The sequence below is a fragment of the Phycodurus eques genome, chromosome 15 (genome assembly GCF_024500275.1).
Source record: "Phycodurus eques isolate BA_2022a chromosome 15, UOR_Pequ_1.1, whole genome shotgun sequence".
NCBI classification, from domain to species: Eukaryota; Metazoa; Chordata; class Actinopteri; order Syngnathiformes; family Syngnathidae; genus Phycodurus; species Phycodurus eques.
In genome coordinates, this window is record NC_084539.1 from 2083883 (window position 1) to 2105164 (window position 21282).

Genomic DNA, 21282 nt, shown 5'->3' on the forward strand with positions numbered 1-21282 from the left:
AAACAAGCACTCTCTAATGTTTCAGCAATCAGTCCAAAAGGCAACACCTGAGCAACTAGAAACACCATCAGTCACGTGGACCAATATTTTTGCTCACATGAAAAGTGGGTGATGGGTTAAAACAAAAGGTGCTCCGTCCTGAGTTGTTTAACACGTCTAGCTGTAAATGCCATGAAATAAAAGTTGGAATTCTGAAGTGTTGTCTCATATTCATCTTTTGATCTGAAAGCCAAATGTCTTAAGTACACAACAAAAACAAAGGAATTTACCTTGCCCTTCCAGTACTTTTGACTGGTGCCAGGAGTGTGCTGGACAGATGGAAAGAATACTTCGAGGAGTTGATGAATGAGGAAAATGAGAGAGAAGGGAGTAGTAGTAGAGGCAAGTGTGGTGGACCAGGAAGTGGCAATGATTAGTAAGGGGGAAGTTAGAAAGCCATGAAAGAGGATGAAAAATGGAAATGCAGTTGATCCTGATGACATTCCTGTGGCGGTATGGAAGCATCTAGGAGAGGTGGCTGTGGAGTTTTTGACCAGCTTGCTCAACAGAATTCTAGCGGGTGAGAAGATGCCTCAGGAATGGAGGAAAAGTTGAGCTGATGCCCATTTTTAAGAACAATGGTGATGTGCAGAGCTATGGGAACTAAAGAGGAATAAAGTGGATGAGCCACACAATGAAGTTATGGGAAAGAGTAGTGGAGGCGAGACTCAGGACAGAAGTGAGTATTTGCGAGCAACAGTATGGTTTCATGCCTAGAAAGAGTACCACAGATGCATTATTTGCCTTGAGGATGTTGTTGGAAAAGTACAGAGAAGGTCAGAAGGAGCTACATTGTGTCTTTGTAGATCTAGAGAAAGGCGACGAGAGAGTACCCAGAGAGGAACTGTGGTACTGCATGCGGAAGTCTGGAGTGGCAGAGAAGTATGTTACAATAGTACAGGACATGTACGAGGGCAGCAGAACAGCGGTGAGGTCTGCTGTAGGTGTGACAGACGAATTTAAGGGGGACGTGGGACTGCATCAGGGATCAGCCCTGAGCCCCTTCCTGTTTGCAGTGGTGATGGATAGGCTGACAGATGAGGTTCGACTGGAATCCCCGTGGACCATGATGTTCGCAGATGACATTGTGATCTGCAGTGAAAGCAGGGAGCAGGTGGAGGAACAGTTAGAAAGATGGAGGCATGCACTGGAATGAAGATTAGCCGAGGTTAGCAGAATATATGTGCATGAATGAGAGGGGTGGTGGCGGGGGGGAGTGAGGCTACAGGGAGAAGAGATAGCGAGGGTGGAGGACTTGAAATACTTGGAGTGTATTTTCACCCTTAAACCACAAAATGGAACCAGAGGCCAAACCATTTTTTTCTTTGCACATCCAAGCTGCTTATCTCCTGTTTCTAATAAATTAGAAATGGCGCCATGGTGCCTTTTTGAAGTGTACCTTATTCAAAACCGTGTGGCCAAATTGTCGCCCTCTAACCACTGATTTGAACTGATTCTACTGTGATGGAAAACATCAAAGTCCAATAAATGTCCCAAAAATGGAATTCATGTAAAACTCATCAAAACCCCCTAAATTGATTTGAAACCGCGTCGTCTGTATCGATATGTGGTGTGCGATGTTTCTCCCCCGAGATGTCAGTAAAGCCTCGTCCATGAAGTTCAATGCCTGGATGATATTATGTTGGGCCAAAGATGAAGACTGGAGCCGGTTAGAAGATTTGACTTTCCGGAGAGTCCCTGTGTCACATGCGCAAAGGCGAAGGTGCTGAAGGTGCTGGCCGAAGAGGAGATCTGCGTATCGCCGATCGATTGCTATTCCTTCGGTTTGAATTGAAATGATCAAAGTGAATGTGAAAATATGTCATTGAATATTCATTTCGGATAAAATAACGTCACATTCACTCTCAAGTTTATTGGCCTTCAGTTCCAAACGAGTCAATTCCATTTCAAATGATGATAAATGATTCAGATGTAGTTTTTAAATGCAATGTTTCAAATGAAACAATACAAATGCGTTTTTGAATGCGGTTATTCCCGTTGCGCAATTCAAATGACAACATGAATGAAAGAAGATGCCATCTCTCCCGCCTCTTTGAGCGATCACGTCGACTCCTCGATGGAGTCGCTGGTGGGAGGAGCTAATATGTAAACAGAGGAGCTTGCTACTAAATGAAATTCGCGCCGCTGTGCCCTGTGATTGACTGCCGACTATTCCTGTAATATAAGAGCACAAATACTTCATGCTTGGTTCTAGGATCGGTACGATCCTACGGTTTGCACTGCACTGCCCCCATCGGGCTGCATTTGACCAATAAACAGAGGAAATACGTATGTATACGGTTGAATTGGATCCATTGACATGTACTTTTCTTTGGTGTCTTTACATTTTAGGAATGATAAACGCTTCTTTTTGAAGACCCAGAATGAAAGGGAAATCCGATTCCTTCTGGACAACCTCAAGGACTACATGGCACATTTGCGGAAGTACCCCCATTCTCTTCTGGTGAAGCTGCTAGGTACACGCACGCCCTCACATAAGCACAAACATTTGCAACGGGCGATATTGCATCAGAATATCACTTTTATTTGTACAAGTTTGCAATCAAAAATGACATTTTGTTGGTCTTTCCTATTTGAACCGGAGTGCTACCATCATAAGACGACATGAAAAAAGGCGCAGCCTCGCAATACCCCTAACCCGCACACACTCCGCCATCTCCATCACGGACTCTTTCCGCTTCCTGGGCACCACCGTCACACGGGACCTCAAGTGGGAGCCGACTATTGACTATCCCGGCAGAGGATGTTCTTCCGACGGCCGCTGACGAAACTCAAGCTGGCAACCAAGATGTCGGTGCCGTTCTGCACGACCGACATGGAGTCCATCCCCACCTCCTCCGTCAATGTGTGGTAACGCCGGTGCCATTGCCAGGGCCACGCGCAGACCGCAGCGCACTGCGCGTGCTGCCGAGAAAGCGATCGGCTGCAGGCTACCATCCGACCATCCGGGACCCGTGACAATAAACCACTTGGGATTCGGAACTGAACCCCCTAGCACTCGGCGACGGAGGCAAGGGGAAAACTCCCTCTTGGGAAGAAACCTTGAGCAGACTCGGGACTCAGTATGGGGCTGCCGTCTGTCTCGACATGGTAGTTTAGCGAGTACAATGAAGAATTTCCGTGCCTCAGGTCACAGAGGTGGTCTCTCGATGACCGTGAAAAGTCTCGCCGTTAAGGTCACAAACTTGTTTTCAGTCGTCCATGAACCTTTTTGGGATGTGGGAGGAAACCGGATTGCCCGGAGAAAACCCACCCAAAACACGGGGAGAGCATGCAAACTCCACACAGGCGGGGCCGCAATTGAATCCTCAGAGCAGTCGTGCAGACGCAGAATTTCACATCGTAATATATAATAAATAATGATGTTGAGATATCGCAAGTACTTTTTTTGGCTTGTTACAAACCCCTTTTTTTACGGTAACTTGAACAATTGTTGAACAAACTATTATCCTCGCCACCACCTGTCCCAGCTTTTTTGGAACGCGTTGCAGCCATCAAATTCTAAGTTCAGGATTATTTGCTAAAAACAATCAAGTTGATCAGTTTGAACATTAAATATCTTGTCTATGGAGTGCAGTGTAAATACAGGTTGAACATGATTTGCAAATCATTGCATTCTGTTTTTATTTATGTTTCACACAACGTCCCAACTTCATTGGAATTGGGCTTGTATACCATTTAAGTAGTGTGTTTGAGAGCAAGACTTTCAGTCGTGCCTTTGAGAGTGTTTGACTGGCGCTCATAAGATCATTTAACAAGCGTTCGTGAGCGCATTTGACTCGTGTTTATGGGAGCCTTTCAGTAGTTGGTGTGTGTGAGAGCTAATCCTGAATAATGTCCCACACGGCCCCTCATGAGAGCGCCCTTCTATAGATTATATACAGTAAGACTCTTTTCATAATGAGCAATTGTCGAATAGACAAGTAGAATGCAATTTCCTGACTAATTGTTGTGATCTTTTTTTTTTTTGCTAGTTTTTGGGATTTCTTATGGTTTCGTGTGTCTTAGAGGTGAGATGGAATCTCTATCTACCAGACTCCCTAATGTGGGCTGTTCAGTCCCTGCACAACCGGTGTCGAGAGTTTGGTCCGCACTGCTGGCAGTAAGTCTGATTTGTTTCCATTCAGGGTCGGACTCCACCGAGTCTGCCCGTGTCACTGATTCTGTTCATAACCCGGACAGAATTTCTAGGTGCAGCCAAGGCGTTGAAGGGGTCTGGTTAGGTGGCTTCAGTATGCTTTTTGCAGAAGATGTGGTTCCGTTGGTTCCATCAAATCACAATCCCCAATTCTCGGTTCGCAGCCGAGCGTAAAGCGGTGGGAACGACCTCAAACTCTGAGGCTATGGTCCTCAGCCGGAAAAGGATAGAGTGCTCTCTCCGAGTCAGGGATGAGAGAGATCAGGCCCAAGTGGAGCATTTCAAGTATCGTGGGGTCTTGGTCATGAATGGAGCGGGAGATCGACAGGCAGATTGGCGTAGTATCTGCAGTGATGTGGACTCCGTATCAGTCTGTCGTGGTGAAGAAGGAGCTCAGCCGAAAGGCGAACCTCTCGATTTTCCGGTCGATCTACTTTCCCACCCTCACCTATGGTCAGGAGCTGTGGGTCGTGATCGAAAGACCAAGATCGCGGATCCAAGTGCTGGAAAACGGTTTCCTCCGCAGGGTGTCCGGGCTCTCCCTTAGGGTGAGAAGCCCTGTCGTCTGGGAGGATCTCAGAGCTGAGCCGCTGCTCCTCCGCATCCGGAGGAGCCAGATGAGGTGGCTGGGGCATCGTGTTAGGATGCCTCCCGGAAGCCTCTCTGGTGAGGTGTTCTGGGCACGTCCCACTGAGAGGAGGAACCGGGAACCATCCAGGACACGCTGGAGAGGCTACGTCTCCTGGTTGGCCAGGGAACGCCTCGGGATACCCCGGGAGAGCTGGGCGAAGTGGCTGGCTGGGGAGAGGGAAGTGCTTAAGCTGCTGCCCCCCGCCACCCGACCCCCGACCCCATGAGCAGAAGAAAATGGATAGATGGATGACTGAAGCGCGTGGACGGTGGCTGAGCCATAAACGTTGACGTCAAGTTGATCAATTCTAATTGCGCAGAAAGATTTGAATCAATGATTGCCTGGATTGTAAAGAGAAGCTCCTTTTCCTGCTGTAAGAGACTAAATGATCCGTTATTGTTCCTTTTTTTTTTTTTTTGCAAGGTGTTCACAGGATCAAAATTTCACGCAGGCGAAAGGTATGTTGTAGTAATTATGCCGTGCGACCACTTGTTAGCGCACAAAAGCATCGGTGTCGAGCACTTTTGATTTTTTTTGATTTGCATTTGCAGAAATACTTCATCGTGATGCAAAGTGTGTTTTATCCAGATGATCGAATCAGCGCCAGGTAAGAATTGCTTTCCTCCAGAATTTGGCACGATGAAATCTAAACGAGGATCTTCTGGGAGTTGAGGAACACACCGGCCGCCGCCTCCTCGTCGTGCGACGCACACGCGCGATGGAGTTGTTATGATTTTCAATCAAGCCATTGCTCGAGCTCTTGAACTGTTATCGCTCCGGGGTGAGGACCAGAGCAGATTCTCATTTCCAATGCCAACCTGGCTGCGGACAGGCAAAATAAAAGTCAATCCGACAAATTGTACAATGTGATTTACGAAACACCATATGAGCCATTTTCATATCATTTGATCGGTAACACCGAGTTTCCTTTTGAAAATCGAACCATGTTACTGATATGAGTGTTTTTAATTAATTGGCAGTTGCTATCCATAAAAAGCCCCAAAAAAAAATGAAAGTCATATTTTTATTCATGGTTATGCGTCCATCCGTGTTTTCTGAAGATGCAGCCTCGCGTGTTCGGAGTTGCTCATTTTGGTCGTCAAGCGGTCTTTACCGTTAATTGGCACTGGAGGGAGCCTCGTTGTGATGTTGCAATGCACCAGAGGGATCCGGGAGCTGGCGGCCATTTTGCATTCGCACATTAGCAAATGACCCTTACACCCAAAACACAGCACACACACACACACACACACACACACACACACAAGATAAGAACACACCAAACCTCCCTTCACCCAGCCCTTGACTGTTAATCGATGAGTTTCCTTGGATGAGGTTTTGTGTCGCTGTTTGCTAGGTACGACATTAAAGGCTGCGAAGTGAGTCGCTGGACAGATCCTTCACCAGATGGATGCCAGATTATTGTGGTCCTCAAAGACCTCAACTTTGAAGGGCAGTACGTCACCCTCGGTAGGCCCAAGTGCTGCGTATCATGTCGGACTGTCTGTGTATGCACCGTAATGTATATGGGATACAGTATCGTGAACGTACGCACACAGACCGGCAGCGTCCCTGGCTCCTGCGGCAAATGGAGATCGACACGGACTTTCTCCGAAGCCTCAACGTGTTGGATTACAGTCTCCTCCTCGCCCATCAGCCTCTGCAACAAGACGAACGTCACCACGCTCTCTCCTTCGCCTCGCTAATCGCGAGAACCAAGCGGTTAGTAGCTGTTTTCGCACTTGTCGCGTTTGGTCCAGTTGAAACAAACCTTCCTGCCTCAGAACTGTGAGGCGGATGTGCGAACCGGTCGTACACCGCACCGCGCCGCGTCAACATAAAATGGATACGTTCAAAACAGATGGAGCAATCCCTCGCGCTATCGCGGTTCACATATTGTGGATTCCGTGCATCGCGGATTTATTTTGTAGGGTCAGTGTATCTGTCATACCGTTGGCTTTATTGGCTGCATGATTTCAAAGCGACAGCAATGACTCGCACAAGGTCACCGGGCCTTATTCTTACTCGAGAAAAAAGACACCTTACCAAGTCGTCTCAACTCATACATTTGGTAAGTCAGTTCACACCATGTCCACGTTGGCTGCGAGTCACGTCATTTAAGCAGAGCGCGTCCGTCTTGAAGTGGCCCTCAAATGGACAAATAAAACACCCGCGCATCTCTAAAGTATCACGTATTGGCATTGAATTGCACATAGCGAACTTAGCGACGTATATAATAATGTAATGAATCATCGTGGATTTCATGAATCGCGTGTGTTTTGTGGAGCGTAACCTGTGCGATAAAAGAGAGTTTACTGTACGTCGTTGGCCGCTCGCCCCTAAAAGAGGTGGAAAAGTCTGCTCGTAGCCACCGAAGGTTTCTTTCAAGCTCGTTTATCGTCCCTGTGAGCTTTAGACATCAGCGGACCTTAGAGCATGCGAACGACCATTAGCGTTAGCAGGTCGACGTGCGGTATGTACGGTACAGCGGCAACACACTAAGGAATTTATGACATTCCTTTTCTGTCACGTTCAATTAACACGCAAGCTTTGTTGACGTCAAATGATTGATTCGTTTACTCTGAGCCGAGTTAACCAATAGAACGATGCGTCGCCAACTTAAGGTGCTGTGCGCAAGCAACACTTCCGCTGACATGTGACCTCACCCTTAAACGCAGCACGTGCGATATAATCACATCAAACCACCTCATGTTTTCGCCTAAAATCATGCATCCGTTTTGGGGCGAGCCGGTCAGCGTGTCAGGTTGTGCTTGCTCACGATTGCCGCACTCGTGCTGAACCCGATTGTTTTGTCGATTGTTGTAGATCTGTGAATCCAAGCGCCAGCCCTGTCTGTAATATCCCTGCCGTGCCGGGGGCAGTCCCAGAGGATAACTCTATTTTCATCTCATCTGACATTGATAGTGACAGTTTGAAGCGAGGGCAAGCGGGAGACGGCCGAAGCGGCGACGCACATCGCCGGCGCGTTGCTGCCGGTGAAACTGAAGAGCTCCCAGACTTCGAGGTCCAAAACAGACGTTTACTGCTCAACTTAAAGAATGCTCTGCATGTCATCGATGGACCGGATCAACGCTACTTCATTGGCATCGTTGACATTTTTACAGTTTACAGTTTAAAGAAAAGACTGGAATATTGGTGGAAGAGACTGAGGCACCCGGGCCGGACGTTCTCCACAGTAAGTCCGCAGACTTACTGCGCTAGGCTGTGTCAGTGGGTGCTGGAGCACACCAAGTAGTCGCCCGCCGCCGGTCACCCAGCGCCCGGGACCAGGTGAGGAGAAGCCGTATCGAAGACGAATGGATGAATAAGACAACTTGGCCTAAACCGTTTCGAATGAAGTCCAGGAGGCGTCACGAGGAAACACGAGCACCAACGCTGCCCAGCCAAATAAAAAGACAAAACTCCCAATATTTTGCTGTACCGCCTATGATTATGCCATGCTTTCATGCCGGTCATCAATTTAAAAGCCTTGCAAAATCACCTTGACTTTACTTTCCGAGTCGTTTTTTTTTTTTTTGGCCACCAGAATGAATCTCCGAGGTTAAGATGTTCGTCAGCCACTCTTACATTTTGATTCTGTGAAATCCTGCCATTCTCCTCTCGAGATTGAAAAAAAAAAATCATCTCCTCCTAACAGATGATCGACGCTGTTATTTCTTTGGTAATATGTTGCACAGTTGGACAACCGGAATTTTGGAGTTGCTGCCATCTTCTTGTTTTCTTTGCTTGAGGCATGCCAAACGGTTTACCGATTTGTACGTCTTCCAAAGTGCTCCCACATTTTATGACGAATTGATTCAGAAATTTCAAAGGGTTCCCATTTTCCCTCCCACCGTGCCCAAAATTGTAAAATTCAAGAGGGTACGCAGTCGTGACTGTTCCACACATGCAAGTTTATTGCGCTCCAAGCCAGGCAAAAATGGGTCAACAGGAAGTGCAATAACTAGTTTGGGTATTTGACAGAACGCATACAATTAAAAACATGAACGATTGTGATGGGAATTCCTGAATTGTGACACGCGTGCACACACCAACACGTCTGCTGTCATGTCATCTACGTCCACGCGTACTGAAATGATGGGACATCAATCGTTACATGCAATTGATGAACATTTCAAAGCACTTAAGATCATATATTTCCATGACACCAATTTTGCACCTAAACCCATCGCAATAAGCGATCGTCGCATATGTTGAATCAAGCGCAAAGTAAAAACATTTGTGAGCATGGAATTGTTCCGGTCATCAGTACAATTCTCCGGCCTCAGCTTGCCTCCGTGACCACAATTTGGTTGGTCGATCGGAGAATTGGAACTTAACAGAACATCAAGCTCCCAACGAATGGTGACAGAAATTGACTCGGAAGCGAAAACGGTTCGTTAACTGAAGGGATAAGGTGTTATGACAACCAGCACGGTTCCCAAAAAAAAAAATATATATAAAATACACATTTACAGGTGAAAAAGAGTACTGCAACACGCGTCGTAGCATCTCTGCTGCTTCTACGATTTTTGTTCAATTTTCTTCTGTTGGATAACTATTAGAATCATGAGATCTCCTTCTGTCTCGCTGTTGATTTATACTTTATTTTGTTAAACCTGTGGCTATGGAGGACACTTCAGTCGTACAGACGTCAAAAATTACAGTTAAAAGGATCCCAAAAAAAAAATCATTGGAAAGCCAACACAAGGTAACGCGCTTCCGGTTTAGCTGTAGAGGTCAGAGTCAGTAACCCTCAACCCTCGTTTAAAAAAAATAATAATAATGTTCCGGCTTGTTCCTGAAATTAAAATGGCCTCCTTTGTATTCAGAGAAAGTTTGAATGCGTGTTTCAAATAACCACTCGGCCAAAGTGTCCGTAATGAAGTAAGTGCACTACATGAATATACAGCGTGACAGTCGAAAGGGCATTTTTGCATGCTTGTCATGTCATAGCGTCCATTAGCTCAGTAGCTCAAGGTAGGTGACGGGGACCTTGCCCTTTTCGTTGCCTCGTTCGCCGACCAACCAATCGGGGTCCATGCCAGGTACGGTGTAGACGGTAATAAGCTGAAACATAACCGGAAGCAAAAAATGATCTTCAAGTCACAATGCCACATGGAAACGACATTCGAAGAGTTTGATGTGCTTTCTCAAAACGTTTTACATCAAGTACCGCAAGAACGACCGACACGAAAATAGCGCTGCAGCAGCCCGGATTCATCCGAAATAAGATTTTTTATTTACCATTAAGCGGTTTGAACATCGCGTGGGTCAACGACAAAAAAAAAAAAAAAAGAATCCATTTCAAACGGTTGCCCAAAAACGTTAGATCCCACTGAACTGCACCCGGGCAGCGATTCTCTCGCGTACCATTCGAGGCGACCCGCATTACTACGAGCGATACTCGTACAACACTGAGAAATCGCTTGAGTTTCACCGTGACCCCCATTCCTCCATCATCTCGGCGGTATTATATTTTGACATGTTGTATCTTGACTTCATTTTTTTGGGGGGGGGAGATATTGCAAGCATTTTTTCCTTACGATTTTAAGCCTTTTAAAAGACATTTTATAGTAGTTAAAAATCGTTTTTATAGGCTTCCGATTCCACACCGAGTTCTCCCTCCATTTAGTTTATGAGGTGATCATTCATTTACAGCGGACCTCCGCTCTTGGCGCGGGATCGAGCCGGACCACGTCTAGCAAAAGTCCACGTGAAATAAGAATTGCATTATTGAATATTGAATAGGCGAGGATGAACCGCCAACGATTGTCACACAAAAAAAAAACAAAAAGAAAAATGGAAAATCAAATTGAAAAATACATTTTTGGTCTTTAAAATAGAGTTGACGGTATTGCGAGCGCGACGCCACGCTCGCAACTGTACCTCATCGGCCAACAGGGACAGCTCGCTTGAATCGTGGGCGTCGTAGTCGTACAGGACTTTGGCCTTTCTGGTGCCTGTAACGGGGAGTTGCGTTTGCTCCATCGCCAACGTTTGGGGCTTATCGCTCGAGGCGGTGGGGACGACGGTGCCAGGTGAACGTGGACCAGACGGAAACGTAGCAGACACGGGGCCGGGACAGACGGCCGACTGGCGCTGGGCGCTGACTGCATTAGCAGATCTGTATGAAAAATTGCGGTCAAAAGGCATTTGCAGTCATTTCTTAGCAAATGTATTTCCCGCACGAAGCGACACGAACCTGCCGAGTTCCCTCTGCAGTTCATGCATGTAGTGATGACACTGAGCATAGAAGGTGGCCTGAGCTTCCGCAAAATCCTGCAAGCAACGCTGGTGGTTCAGCTGTGAAGACAAAGAGAGCCATGTCAAGGATCCAGCGGAAGGGATTACCGCCACGCCGGCGAAATTCCATCGATCCGTGAATTGGGAGTTTCTCTCTACACGGTGAAAATATACAGCGCGACATTATGGCTTGCACAACGTATGAGGACGCGTCCCTAAACCCTCCATTTTCTCGACCGCTCGCCCCCGTCGGCGTGTTCTGGCGAGCCGAGGGAAACCGCGTTCCGATAATTGTCTCCCTGATGTCTGAGCCGTGCTTCGTCCTTACCCGTCGCTGTATCTACAGGAATGCTTTTCGTACGCTGGGGGAAATGCTTCCCTAGAGCGATGTTGGCCTTCAAGCGCTGCCCCGTCCAACCTGAATAAGCGCACCATGGGAATTCATCGATATCAAATCCATTTTCTTTGAGTTAGCATGAGCTTGTTTCAGCTGATGGTCCTGGCTAACGTGCGCTCGCTAATTTGCCTCGTTAGCCGACACGCGCATCCTAAAACGACTGTCCCCCGCTGAAATAATGGAAATAAAAAGGACTTTACTTTGACTTGATGTCAGACACCGCAAGGCTTTTGGGTCAAGTCAAGTCCGTCATCTGCCTCTTGGCCCGGGGAAGGCGGCCGGCCCAGATGACGCGTCTCCCACCCGAGACCGCAGAGCGCTGGCGCTATGGACTCTTACCCTTTTTTGTGTCACGCGACGCAGCGGCGGGAGAGTCACGGTTAACGCCGCACACTCACGTGCGTGCTGCCGATGCCCTCGAGCAGCAGCCTGGTCACTTCGGCTTGACGGTCAAACTCCGTCTGCGCCACGCGGAGCTCGTGCTCTGCCTGCGGCCGGAAAAGACCGGGGGAAGGAAGGAAGGAAGGAAGGAAGGAAGGAGGCGTCAACGCATCGTGCTTCTCAGAAAATCACACAGAACGCGCAACGCTCGCGCAACTCGGATTTGGCGTCGTATCGATGAGCAGATTAGCTGCGAAAGTCTCACTTACTTTGTCCACTTCCTCACTCAGCAGCTGAGAGAGCAGAAAACAAAAGAGCCGTTCTCAACACCACATTCTCTTGACGACGTTAACGTGTACGTACCGCCAATCGGTGACTATCGATAGGGCGGGCGATAAAACGGTTGGACTACGATCTGATCAATCTGAAAGGGTTATCTTCTTTGAAAGCTTCTCCTAAAATCAAACATCAACAACAACTCCAATTATGAAATGTGCTTGTTTTGGAGACTCTAAATTGCCCGTAGGTGTGAATGCTTGTTTGTTTCATATGCAAATGAGCCTTGCTGTGAATTGGCAATATAGTCATTCAATTGACCTGACTTTTAACGAAGTCAGCGCGCGAAAACCTTCTTTCGTGACAAAGTTACAACAGGCGACCTACGGTAGGTGGGACGGACCGGGGACGTAACCAAACACCAACTAGTTGACCACACCCACAAAACAGGGTTCACATTTCTACAAAAGTCGACATGTGCACTAAGGCTGAAGGCCCCCCGTTTACAACCTCTCTCTGCTCCGATACGCTAGTCTCTGCCTCCATATCCCAACTCTCCCAGTCGTTCTGCAACTGGCTCAGTTGTCAAACACACAAAGACAAAAGAAAAAAAAAAAGGAAACAGAAACTCAAACAAACATCATTTAAACATATGACAAATACAAAAACCGCGTGACCGTGCATGTCAGATCTGTCAAATCTTCCCTCCAGTTGGTTTAGTAACGACATTTCATTTTATCGGCTCCTTTCGGGACTGCGAAGGTCACCTAAGAGTAAGAAGAAACACCGTATGCACTATAAAGTAGCATGTCTGGAATATATACTAAAAGGCACATCAGAAAATACAAAAACCCAAGAATAATTGAAAGCAATGTGGGTGTTGTATGTATGGGCAAATGTTGGCAGGCAGGTGCGACGTGTGGCATAGAGGGGGTATTGGTGCTGATCCCGGGATCCGATTTCTGGACCGCTTTGCGCTTGCAACAATCCAATCTGGAGTTTACGAAGGCGTGGTTGGCTGGAAAATGTGTCCAAAGGGTTGGCAGAAAATGAGAAATCAGAGAGGACATCTTCTCAGATAGATCATCATCATTTAGTCAAAAGACAAAACAGACCACAGCTCATTGATGAATTGAGTAAGCATAGGATTACTTCCCGTTATCGAAACTGTGTGTCCTGCGTCTATGCCACCGGTTTTGCTTGCGAGTCTTACCGCTGACGCACTGGCAGAAAGAACATAATTTCGAGGCCTCGTCTCCTGAAAATCGGGTGCGGCCTACAAGACAACAACAGCGGGGAGGGAGGGAACAAACATTTGCAATAATCCAAAGGCGGCCGACTGGTTGGCACATCTGCCCCACAGTTCTGGGGACCGGGGTTCGATCCCCGGCCCCGCCTGTGGGGAGTTTCCATGTTCTCCCCGTGCCCGCGTGGCTCCGGTTTCCTCCCACATCCCAAAAAACATGCGTGGTAGCGTGATTGAAGACTCTAAATTGTCCGTAGGCGTGAATGTGAGCGCGAATGGTTGTTTGTTTCTATGTGCCCTGCGATCGGCTGGCGACCGGTTCAGGGCGTAGCCCGCCTCTCGCCCGAAGATAGCTGGGATAGGCTGCGGCACGCCCGCGACCCGCCTGACGAGAAGCGGTACGGAAAATGGACAGAAAAGTGCAATTAAATGTGGGTTTTTTTTGTTTTGTTTTTTGGACTTGATTCAAAATTAACATGCCATGAGACTAAAATACTTTCACAGATTCAAATATAATAATAATAATAATAATAATAATAATACTCACTGCTGCTTTTGCCTCAGACTGCTTAGCTTTTTTCAAGCGTGCTTTGCAAATGTCAAGATCCAGCCGGCGATTCTCGAGAAGTCGCCTCTCTTTCTGTGACAGGCAGGTGAGATTCACTCAGAAAATGGATTTGGCTTACAAACACAAAGCGACAAGTGCAAACGGGAGGGGGTGGGGTGGTGGGCGTGGCCTTCACACTCACTGATATAGTCCTCCAGTCTCCTTCCAGGAAGTTGCGTAAGGGAGTGAGGAACATCGTGGCGGAGGTTTGAAGGAACTCACGCTCAGCTGTTCCCAGTCTTTTCTGGTACTCTCCTACTGTAATCAGGGTACTGCCTACACAAACACAAAGACACACACACACACACACACACACACACTATAATAACAGAAATCATCATGTGTCCGTATGAGCTTCAATCAGTGTGTTCCAATTTGTTGAGGGCGAGAAAAAAAATAAAATAAAATGCCATGCCGTGTCACATGAGCGCTGACAATAAAAACTACGTTTTCCAGGTGTGAAGCAAGATCCCGCCAGTTCATAGACTGTATATTTTGTTTTACTGTAACGCTCATTTCATATGCACCTGTGGCTAAAAAGCGAAGCGTGGAGAGTATCTGTCACCGAAATGCATCAATGCAGTCATGCCTCTCATAGATCCGCACCCTCGCCTTTATTTCTCAACCGCTTCCTCTTTGGATCAACGTAACATCGCTAAGACGACGAGAGAAAGTCTTGCTTGACAATCGAGCCGTGTCGTTTGGGGACGAACGCGGAAGCAATACAGCACAGTCGATTGTGTGCGCCGTACGACGTACGCGCGCTTGCGATTTGTCCGCGATTGTCCCCCTTCAGTCACTCGATGTGCGGCAGGCCACGGTGACGGTTTATTGAGGAAATAACCTTCTCGCTAATCGTCATTTCAGGAACAACTCCACTGACCGTACGGAGTGTCGGAGCCAAATTCACTGGCCGCATCCAGCATGTATTGGCCAAGCAATTCCGCATTGGTTGTCCTGGAAGGAAGCTTTTTCTCCAGTTTGTCATAGATGAACTCCTCGATCCGAGCACCTGCGCAAAGCACGAAAGGAAGCAATTGTGTCAAGAGGGCAGACGTCTTGGTGCGTCGCTCGTCCGTTTGCTGGTCGCCATGTACTTATTGAAATACTGTCGGCACAGTTTGCGATGTGACATGACGATTTATATATAGATTGCTTGGGAAACATTTATTAGTAGCAGCCCAGTTGTACTCGCACCCGCTGTACATTTTGAAGCCAAAGTCAGTGTATGTCGGGCTTCATCACAACATGGACTTATTTTCTCTCCAGTTTCAAACTCTTAATAAGGGTGTAGCCGCCTTCTATTTTTGCTTTAATTGACTATATATTCAGTATTTCACGTTGGAAAATAAAGTCATTACTCACCAGTGTGGTCAACTGAAGCATGGAGGGTGAAACAAAATACACGGTTATAATAATAATAATAATAATAATACACATTTCTACCAATGTTCGAAATCAATGGTTCTCAAAGTGCGGTTACGAGTACAACTAGTGGTACACAAGCTCCCTCCGGTGGTAGGCGAAAGGAATCACTGAATTAAATCCTCAAACTGTGCAAAACGTTACAGTGGCTTCGACTTTTTCTTTTTTGATTGCTTGATTTTTTATTCAATGCAGTACAGTACATTTGGTTGGATTTAACTTTTGAGTTCAATACAATTTATTGTCCTGTATTTAACCACAGTGTTAATGTTCAGACTGTGCATAACGTTACGCTGGCACACAACAATATTGAATAAACCTTTTAGGAATACAATCTCTGCCTCGTTTTGAATGAAAACTACTACGCTACCATATTTTAATATTGGTGATTATGGTGGTACATTCAGAAGTTGGCTTGCTGATGTGCTTTGGATCCTTATCTTGAACTCAAGTGCGCTCCAGCTTGTGGCCATGAACTGATTGATGGCTGTACATTCTTCTTCGGGATTTTCTGTTAAAGAGCAAAATTCATGGTTCCATCAATCACAGCAAGTTATCCAGGTCCCGAAGGAGCGAAGCAGCCCAAGATCCATCACGCTACTACCACCGCGTTAGATGTTCTTTTTATGACATTCTTTGCTACATTTACGCCGGCTGTAACGAGACACACGCCTTCCCAAAAGATCAACTTTCATCTCGTCAATCCATCTAATATTCTTGCAAACGTTCACCACCGCTGTTCCATGTGAGGATAATGGCTCTCCCTACGGTCGGGCTGGAATCCTAAAGCTTTAGAAATGCCTTTTGTAACCCTTTTCCAGACTGAGCGATGTCAACGACTTTGTTCTGGAATTTCTTCGGATCGTGTCATTTTGTTGCAGCTTTTTTTTTTTTTTTTTTTAAGATCTTTTGTCCGACTTGATTTTGTCGGGACATATTCTTTTGAAGGGATTTTTTTTGATTGAAGACGTCCGGAGGTAATCAGGCTTTGGTGTGATCAAAGAAAATGAACCAAAACACGTGATTAGCCAACCAGGGGGTGGGGGTAATTGCTTTTTCACATCGGGCCAGGTAACGGAATATTGGTGAGTTTCATTCTCTGATGCAAGTAATTTTCCGATAAATCAACATCCTACAAATGTTGCCCACTAGTTTAAGGACTGCTCAGTGATAACTGTGGTTCCAGACAACGTCTAGTGGTGATGGAGTTAGTTTTCTTTCTCAGAAAACTGCGAAAGGGCTTACTTGGGTTTGGCTGCAGGAGCACCTCCGTTTGTCTCAAGATCTTTTCGGTCCAGTTCTTGGTGCAGTCCGCCCGAGCGATCAGGTTCTCCAGATGAGGATCGAGCTCAGTCTTCTCAGCCTGGCCCAACTTCTCCTCTGTGAACTAGAAACAGAACCGAGGGTCCTCAATGTAAATCACAAGGTCCCCCACTCAGCTCCAGTAATAGTCATTGTTCCCACCTCGCAGATAATATGTCCCTGTGAGTGTTTTGAGCATGCTTACCCTTACCACCCGACGGCTACGATTTATAAAATACGAGTTAATACTACGACGATATAGCGCAGTATCTTCTTTTTTTCTCTCCACACCTGCTATGAATTTGGCTTCGACTTATGCCATTGACGTCCTACCAAGACATGGCGGGGGGCGGGGGCGATTTTACCAATGAAAAGACGTTTCAAAGACAATCAGTTATTGATCAATTGCTTCAATTATTGGAAATGTCTGCCAGTTTCATTTTCTTTAGCAAAACAAATACATAAAATCGACTTGTTAGTGAAATAGTGACCATCAAGACCCATACTTCCTTTAAATTAACCGTTGTTTGCAAGCGTATGATTCCCGTAACATTGATGCCGATTTTGTTAGCCTGTCTATGGCGTTTCTCATTGCGAAATCTCATAGGGCTTTTTCATCATATGGTTTTGGGTACACATTTTGGTGTTCAAATATATAATGTTTTACTCTCCGTTGTATGTGTCAGCTTTACAGTAAACAATCTGATAGTGACTAATGACACAGCTTGAAGCAAGCACACTTTGCATCTTATTTGGAGAATTGCATGTGAGTGCGGGCGCTGGGGAATATTTAAAAAGTGCACCTTTAAATGTGTTTTGAATAAGTTTACATGCGTTTGAAGAGTGTGGGAGGGGTAAAAACCCGAGCAACATGTTCTTCATATGGTCTCTCTATATCGCGGATTTTCAAGGGTGGGTCCGGATCGCATCCCACGCGATAACTCAGATTTCATGGACCGTACATGCTTCTTGAGTTTTTGTCTGGAAGTGTGCACTTTCGATGAACGTCCAGTTGGTGATTTAAAAATGTCTCGCGTGTGTTTCGTTGTTAAATTGGAACATGTTAAGAGCTGACAAAGGAGTTGGCGGCGGCGGCGCCCAGCAGAACGTGCAATCACGTGACTCATAAGCCTCACATTCTAAATAATAGATAGGGGACTTGGCAGACCTTTATCGGCTTACAGTGCTGCCGGTGACGCAAAACACACGACACGTTTTGCTTTTCCACAAAGATGCATTCATTGCAACGGCGCAGCTGGTTGGGTCGATTCGAGCACAGAGGCCTGCAGTATTCATCGATGCTAAATCAGTGAGGGATCTTGCAGGGGTGTGCAGATGACTCGGCTTACCTGCACAGCCCTGGTGAAGAAGACCCCCGCATCAGAAGCCAGTTTTTTGACGTTAAAATCCATCGCGCTGGACTGTCCTGAGCTTACACAGGGCGGGACTTGCTTACTTGCTGTTTCCCCGCAGAGGGAATCCTCTCAATCAGCTGAGGCGACGCAGCAGCAGCAGACTGAAGCAGCAATCCATCCCATTCGCGATCGGAAATCGACTCTCCGGCCTGCGCTTAAAGAGACAGAGCGCCGAGCTGCAAGTCACGCCTCCCCTGACATGACGCGGCATGGGCTCCAACAGCCGCTCGACTTCAAACACACGCCATTTCATACAATAATGCGTCGTATACACGATTAATCTGGACGAATGAGTCAAGTAGGTTTCGGCTCGCGTTTCCACATTTTCCACCATGCATACAAATACATGCACTGAACTTGTGCCCATTGGCATCAGCATCTGCTAATTGGTCTGTATAAAATGTAAGAGATACTTGATTTCATAACAGACAGTGGGATTATTAGGAAACAACATAAAACGAAAAATTCTGTACAAACCCCCAATAAAGTTGGGACGTTGTATAAAAGGAAAAGAAAAAAACAGAATACAATGATTTGCTAATCCTTTTTAACCCATATTCAATTGAATGCACTACAAATACACAATATTTAAGGTTCAAACTGATGAACTTTTTTTTAAAACGGATTAACCTTTTTTTGTGTGTGCAAATACTTACTCATTTGGAATTAGATGCCTGCAACACATTCCCAAAAAGTTGGGACAGGGTCACGTTTACCACTGTTACACCCTTCGACCTTTCCTTTTAGCAACACTCAATTAGCATTTGGGAATTGAGGAGACTAATTGTTGACGTTTTATGGCTGGAATTCTTTCCCCTTCTTGCTCGTTGGACAACTTCAGTTGCTCAACAGTCAGGGGTCTCCGTTGTCATATTTTGGGGTTGAAAATGCGCCACACATTGTCAATGGGAGACAAGCCTGGACTGCTGGCAGGCCAGTCTAGTACTCGCACGCTTTTACGACGAAGCCACGCTGTTGTAACACGTGCAGAATGTGGTTTGGCATTGTCTTGCTGAAATAAGCAGGGTCGTCCGTGAAAAAGACGTTGCTTGGATGGCAGCGTATGTTTCTCCAAAACCTGTATGTACATTAATGGTGCCTTCACAGATGTGTAAGTTACCCATGCCATTGGCAGTAACACACTCCCACACCATCACAGATGCTGGCTTTTGAACTTTGTACTGATAACAATCCGGATGGTCCTTATCCTCTTTGGCCCGCCGGAGGAGTCAGGACATAACATCCATAATTTCCAAAAACAACTTGAAATGTGGACTCGTCAGACCACGGCACACTTCTCCACTTTGCGTCAGTCCACACCGATTAGCTTTGGCCCAGAGAAGCCGGCGACGTTACTTGGTGTTGTTGATATATGGTTTTCGCTTCGCGTGGTAGTGTTTTATTTGTATATTTAGCAACGAACTGCGTTAAACTGACACTGGTTTTCTTAAGTATTTCTGAGCCCACATGGCAATATCCTTTTCACAATGATGCTGGGTTTGAATGCAGTGTCGCCTAAGAGATAGAAGGCCGTGGGCATTCGATGTTGTTTTTTGGCACGCCCGCAAACAAAGAGCCAACATTTCTACAAATTCTCTAAATCGTTTGATATTATCGACCACGGAGGACGAATTCCCTAAATTCCTTGCAATTGTACATTGAGAAACGTTGTTCTTAAACTGTTGGAATATTTAGTTGTTACCCCAACGGAGCCTTTCGGGGATGCTCAATTTACACCCAATCATGATACACCCGCTTCCAATTAACGTGTGTAATGTTCAAAACCGGTGTTGTTGTTTTTTTGGGTTTTTTTTTAGCATTCCTCAACCGTGCCAGTCTTTTGTTGCCTCTGTCCCAGCTTTTTTGGAAAGTGTTGCAGTCATCAAATTCAAAATTGTAATATTTGCAAAAAAAATAAGACATTTAAAAAAAATAAAAACATTCACATCAATTTGGACATTAAATAGCTTGTCTTTATATTTCATCCAATGGAATCTAGGTAGAAAAGGCTTCACAAATCTTTGGATTCTGTTTTTATATACATTTTACACAGTGGCCTCAACTTCATTGGAATTGGGGTTTGTACATCCAGGTGCCTAGGTGTCGATATTGGGGCGATACCGGTCTTATTTCAAGGTATCAGGTAGCTACTCGTGAAGGCTGTTGATAACAACCACCGATACTTTAGGCAAAAACATTTTTTTTTTTTTTAAATCCAACAAGTACTCCTCACCATTAGTTGGCGCTACACTGTGGCAGTTTCACACATCTGTGAGAACCATCATGTGCATCAGAAAGAAAGGTCTTTGTTCACAGTTGTATGTCATCGTGTTAATTGAAGTTTTACTCACTGCACTGCGTCAACCACATTGTTGAGTTTGCTTCTCTGGATTTCGTCCTTGGGATGAACCATCTTTTGTCTGAGGGTGCAAGTGGGTTTAAAATGCAATGGGATATTATATTTGAAGAAAATCCCCCTGAGGTTCTCTGACAAACCAGCCACGTTCCACCTCTTGTTTCTGTCTTCAGGCTCAGGTGTAGTGACTCTTCTTTTCTTGGGGGATTTGACAAAGGACCAGTTTGGATACCCCCAGTTACTAAGAGCCTTCCTGATGTACGTTAGGTCCGCTCGTTCTGTATTCCGTTGTCTGTGAATTTCTCTGCTGTCTTCAAGGGTTTATGTTACTGACTGGAAACCGGTTCAGGGTGTAGGTTCAGTGGTCATACTATATGTTGTATGGCCTGCTGTACTTATTGTAAATCAGTGAGTTATTTTCAAAGGTAAGAATCAATGCAGTTTTAAAATACAAAGAATACCTCTGACATGTTTGCAAATAATATATTACACTAACAAATGTGGATCACACAAGCACCCCATACCACCAACATATGGTCTATATAGCTGGTGTCGGGCAGAATCCTCTCCAAAACCATCACTTTTTAAAACAAAAAAAACTTTTGTTTTTGTTTTTTTTGCATTGCAATTGCATCGTCAAAGAGAGCAAGCCATTTTCAACACTTTGGATTGGTCAATAATTTGTGAAAATAAGAAGACCACATGGGGACTGACCAACAGCATATATTTGTGGAACAAAATGAGAAATTGATCAAAAACAACATGGGTTTCCACCCAACAGTTATGATATGTAAAACACGTG

The 21282-nt window shown here is 45.9% G+C and overlaps 2 protein-coding genes across 3 annotated transcripts in view; one reads left to right on the forward strand and one right to left on the reverse strand.

The window, feature by feature from the left end:
* pip5kl1 (phosphatidylinositol-4-phosphate 5-kinase-like 1) overlaps positions 1 to 8330 on the forward strand; it is a 30460-nt gene extending 22130 nt beyond the window's left edge. The window contains exons 4-9 of one of the 2 annotated variants that reach the window (XM_061698383.1): positions 2392 to 2516; positions 5253 to 5287; positions 5381 to 5436; positions 6187 to 6299; positions 6389 to 6551; positions 7656 to 8330. In XM_061698383.1, coding sequence (XP_061554367.1) covers positions 2392 to 2516; positions 5253 to 5287; positions 5381 to 5436; positions 6187 to 6299; positions 6389 to 6551; positions 7656 to 8085 — 922 coding nt within the window. In that variant the 3' untranslated portion in view covers positions 8086 to 8330. The remainder of the gene's footprint in view (positions 1 to 2391; positions 2517 to 5252; positions 5288 to 5380; positions 5437 to 6186; positions 6300 to 6388; positions 6552 to 7655) is intronic. The other variant, XM_061698384.1, reaches the window with a different exon arrangement.
* A 387-nt stretch (positions 8331 to 8717) lies between these two features.
* Positions 8718 to 18269, reverse strand: sh3glb2b (SH3-domain GRB2-like endophilin B2b). The gene is made up of 12 exons (XM_061698694.1): positions 18059 to 18269; positions 16653 to 16794; positions 15348 to 15359; positions 14866 to 14994; positions 14125 to 14258; positions 13923 to 14015; positions 13343 to 13405; positions 12123 to 12146; positions 11871 to 11960; positions 11035 to 11135; positions 10719 to 10956; positions 8718 to 9899 (listed from the first exon to the last, which is right to left on the reverse strand). Exons 1-12 carry the CDS (start codon positions 18119 to 18121, stop codon positions 9792 to 9794), a joined length of 1197 nt encoding a protein of 398 aa, XP_061554678.1. The 5' UTR covers positions 18122 to 18269; the 3' UTR covers positions 8718 to 9791.
* Positions 18270 to 21282: the final 3013 nt, after the last annotated feature.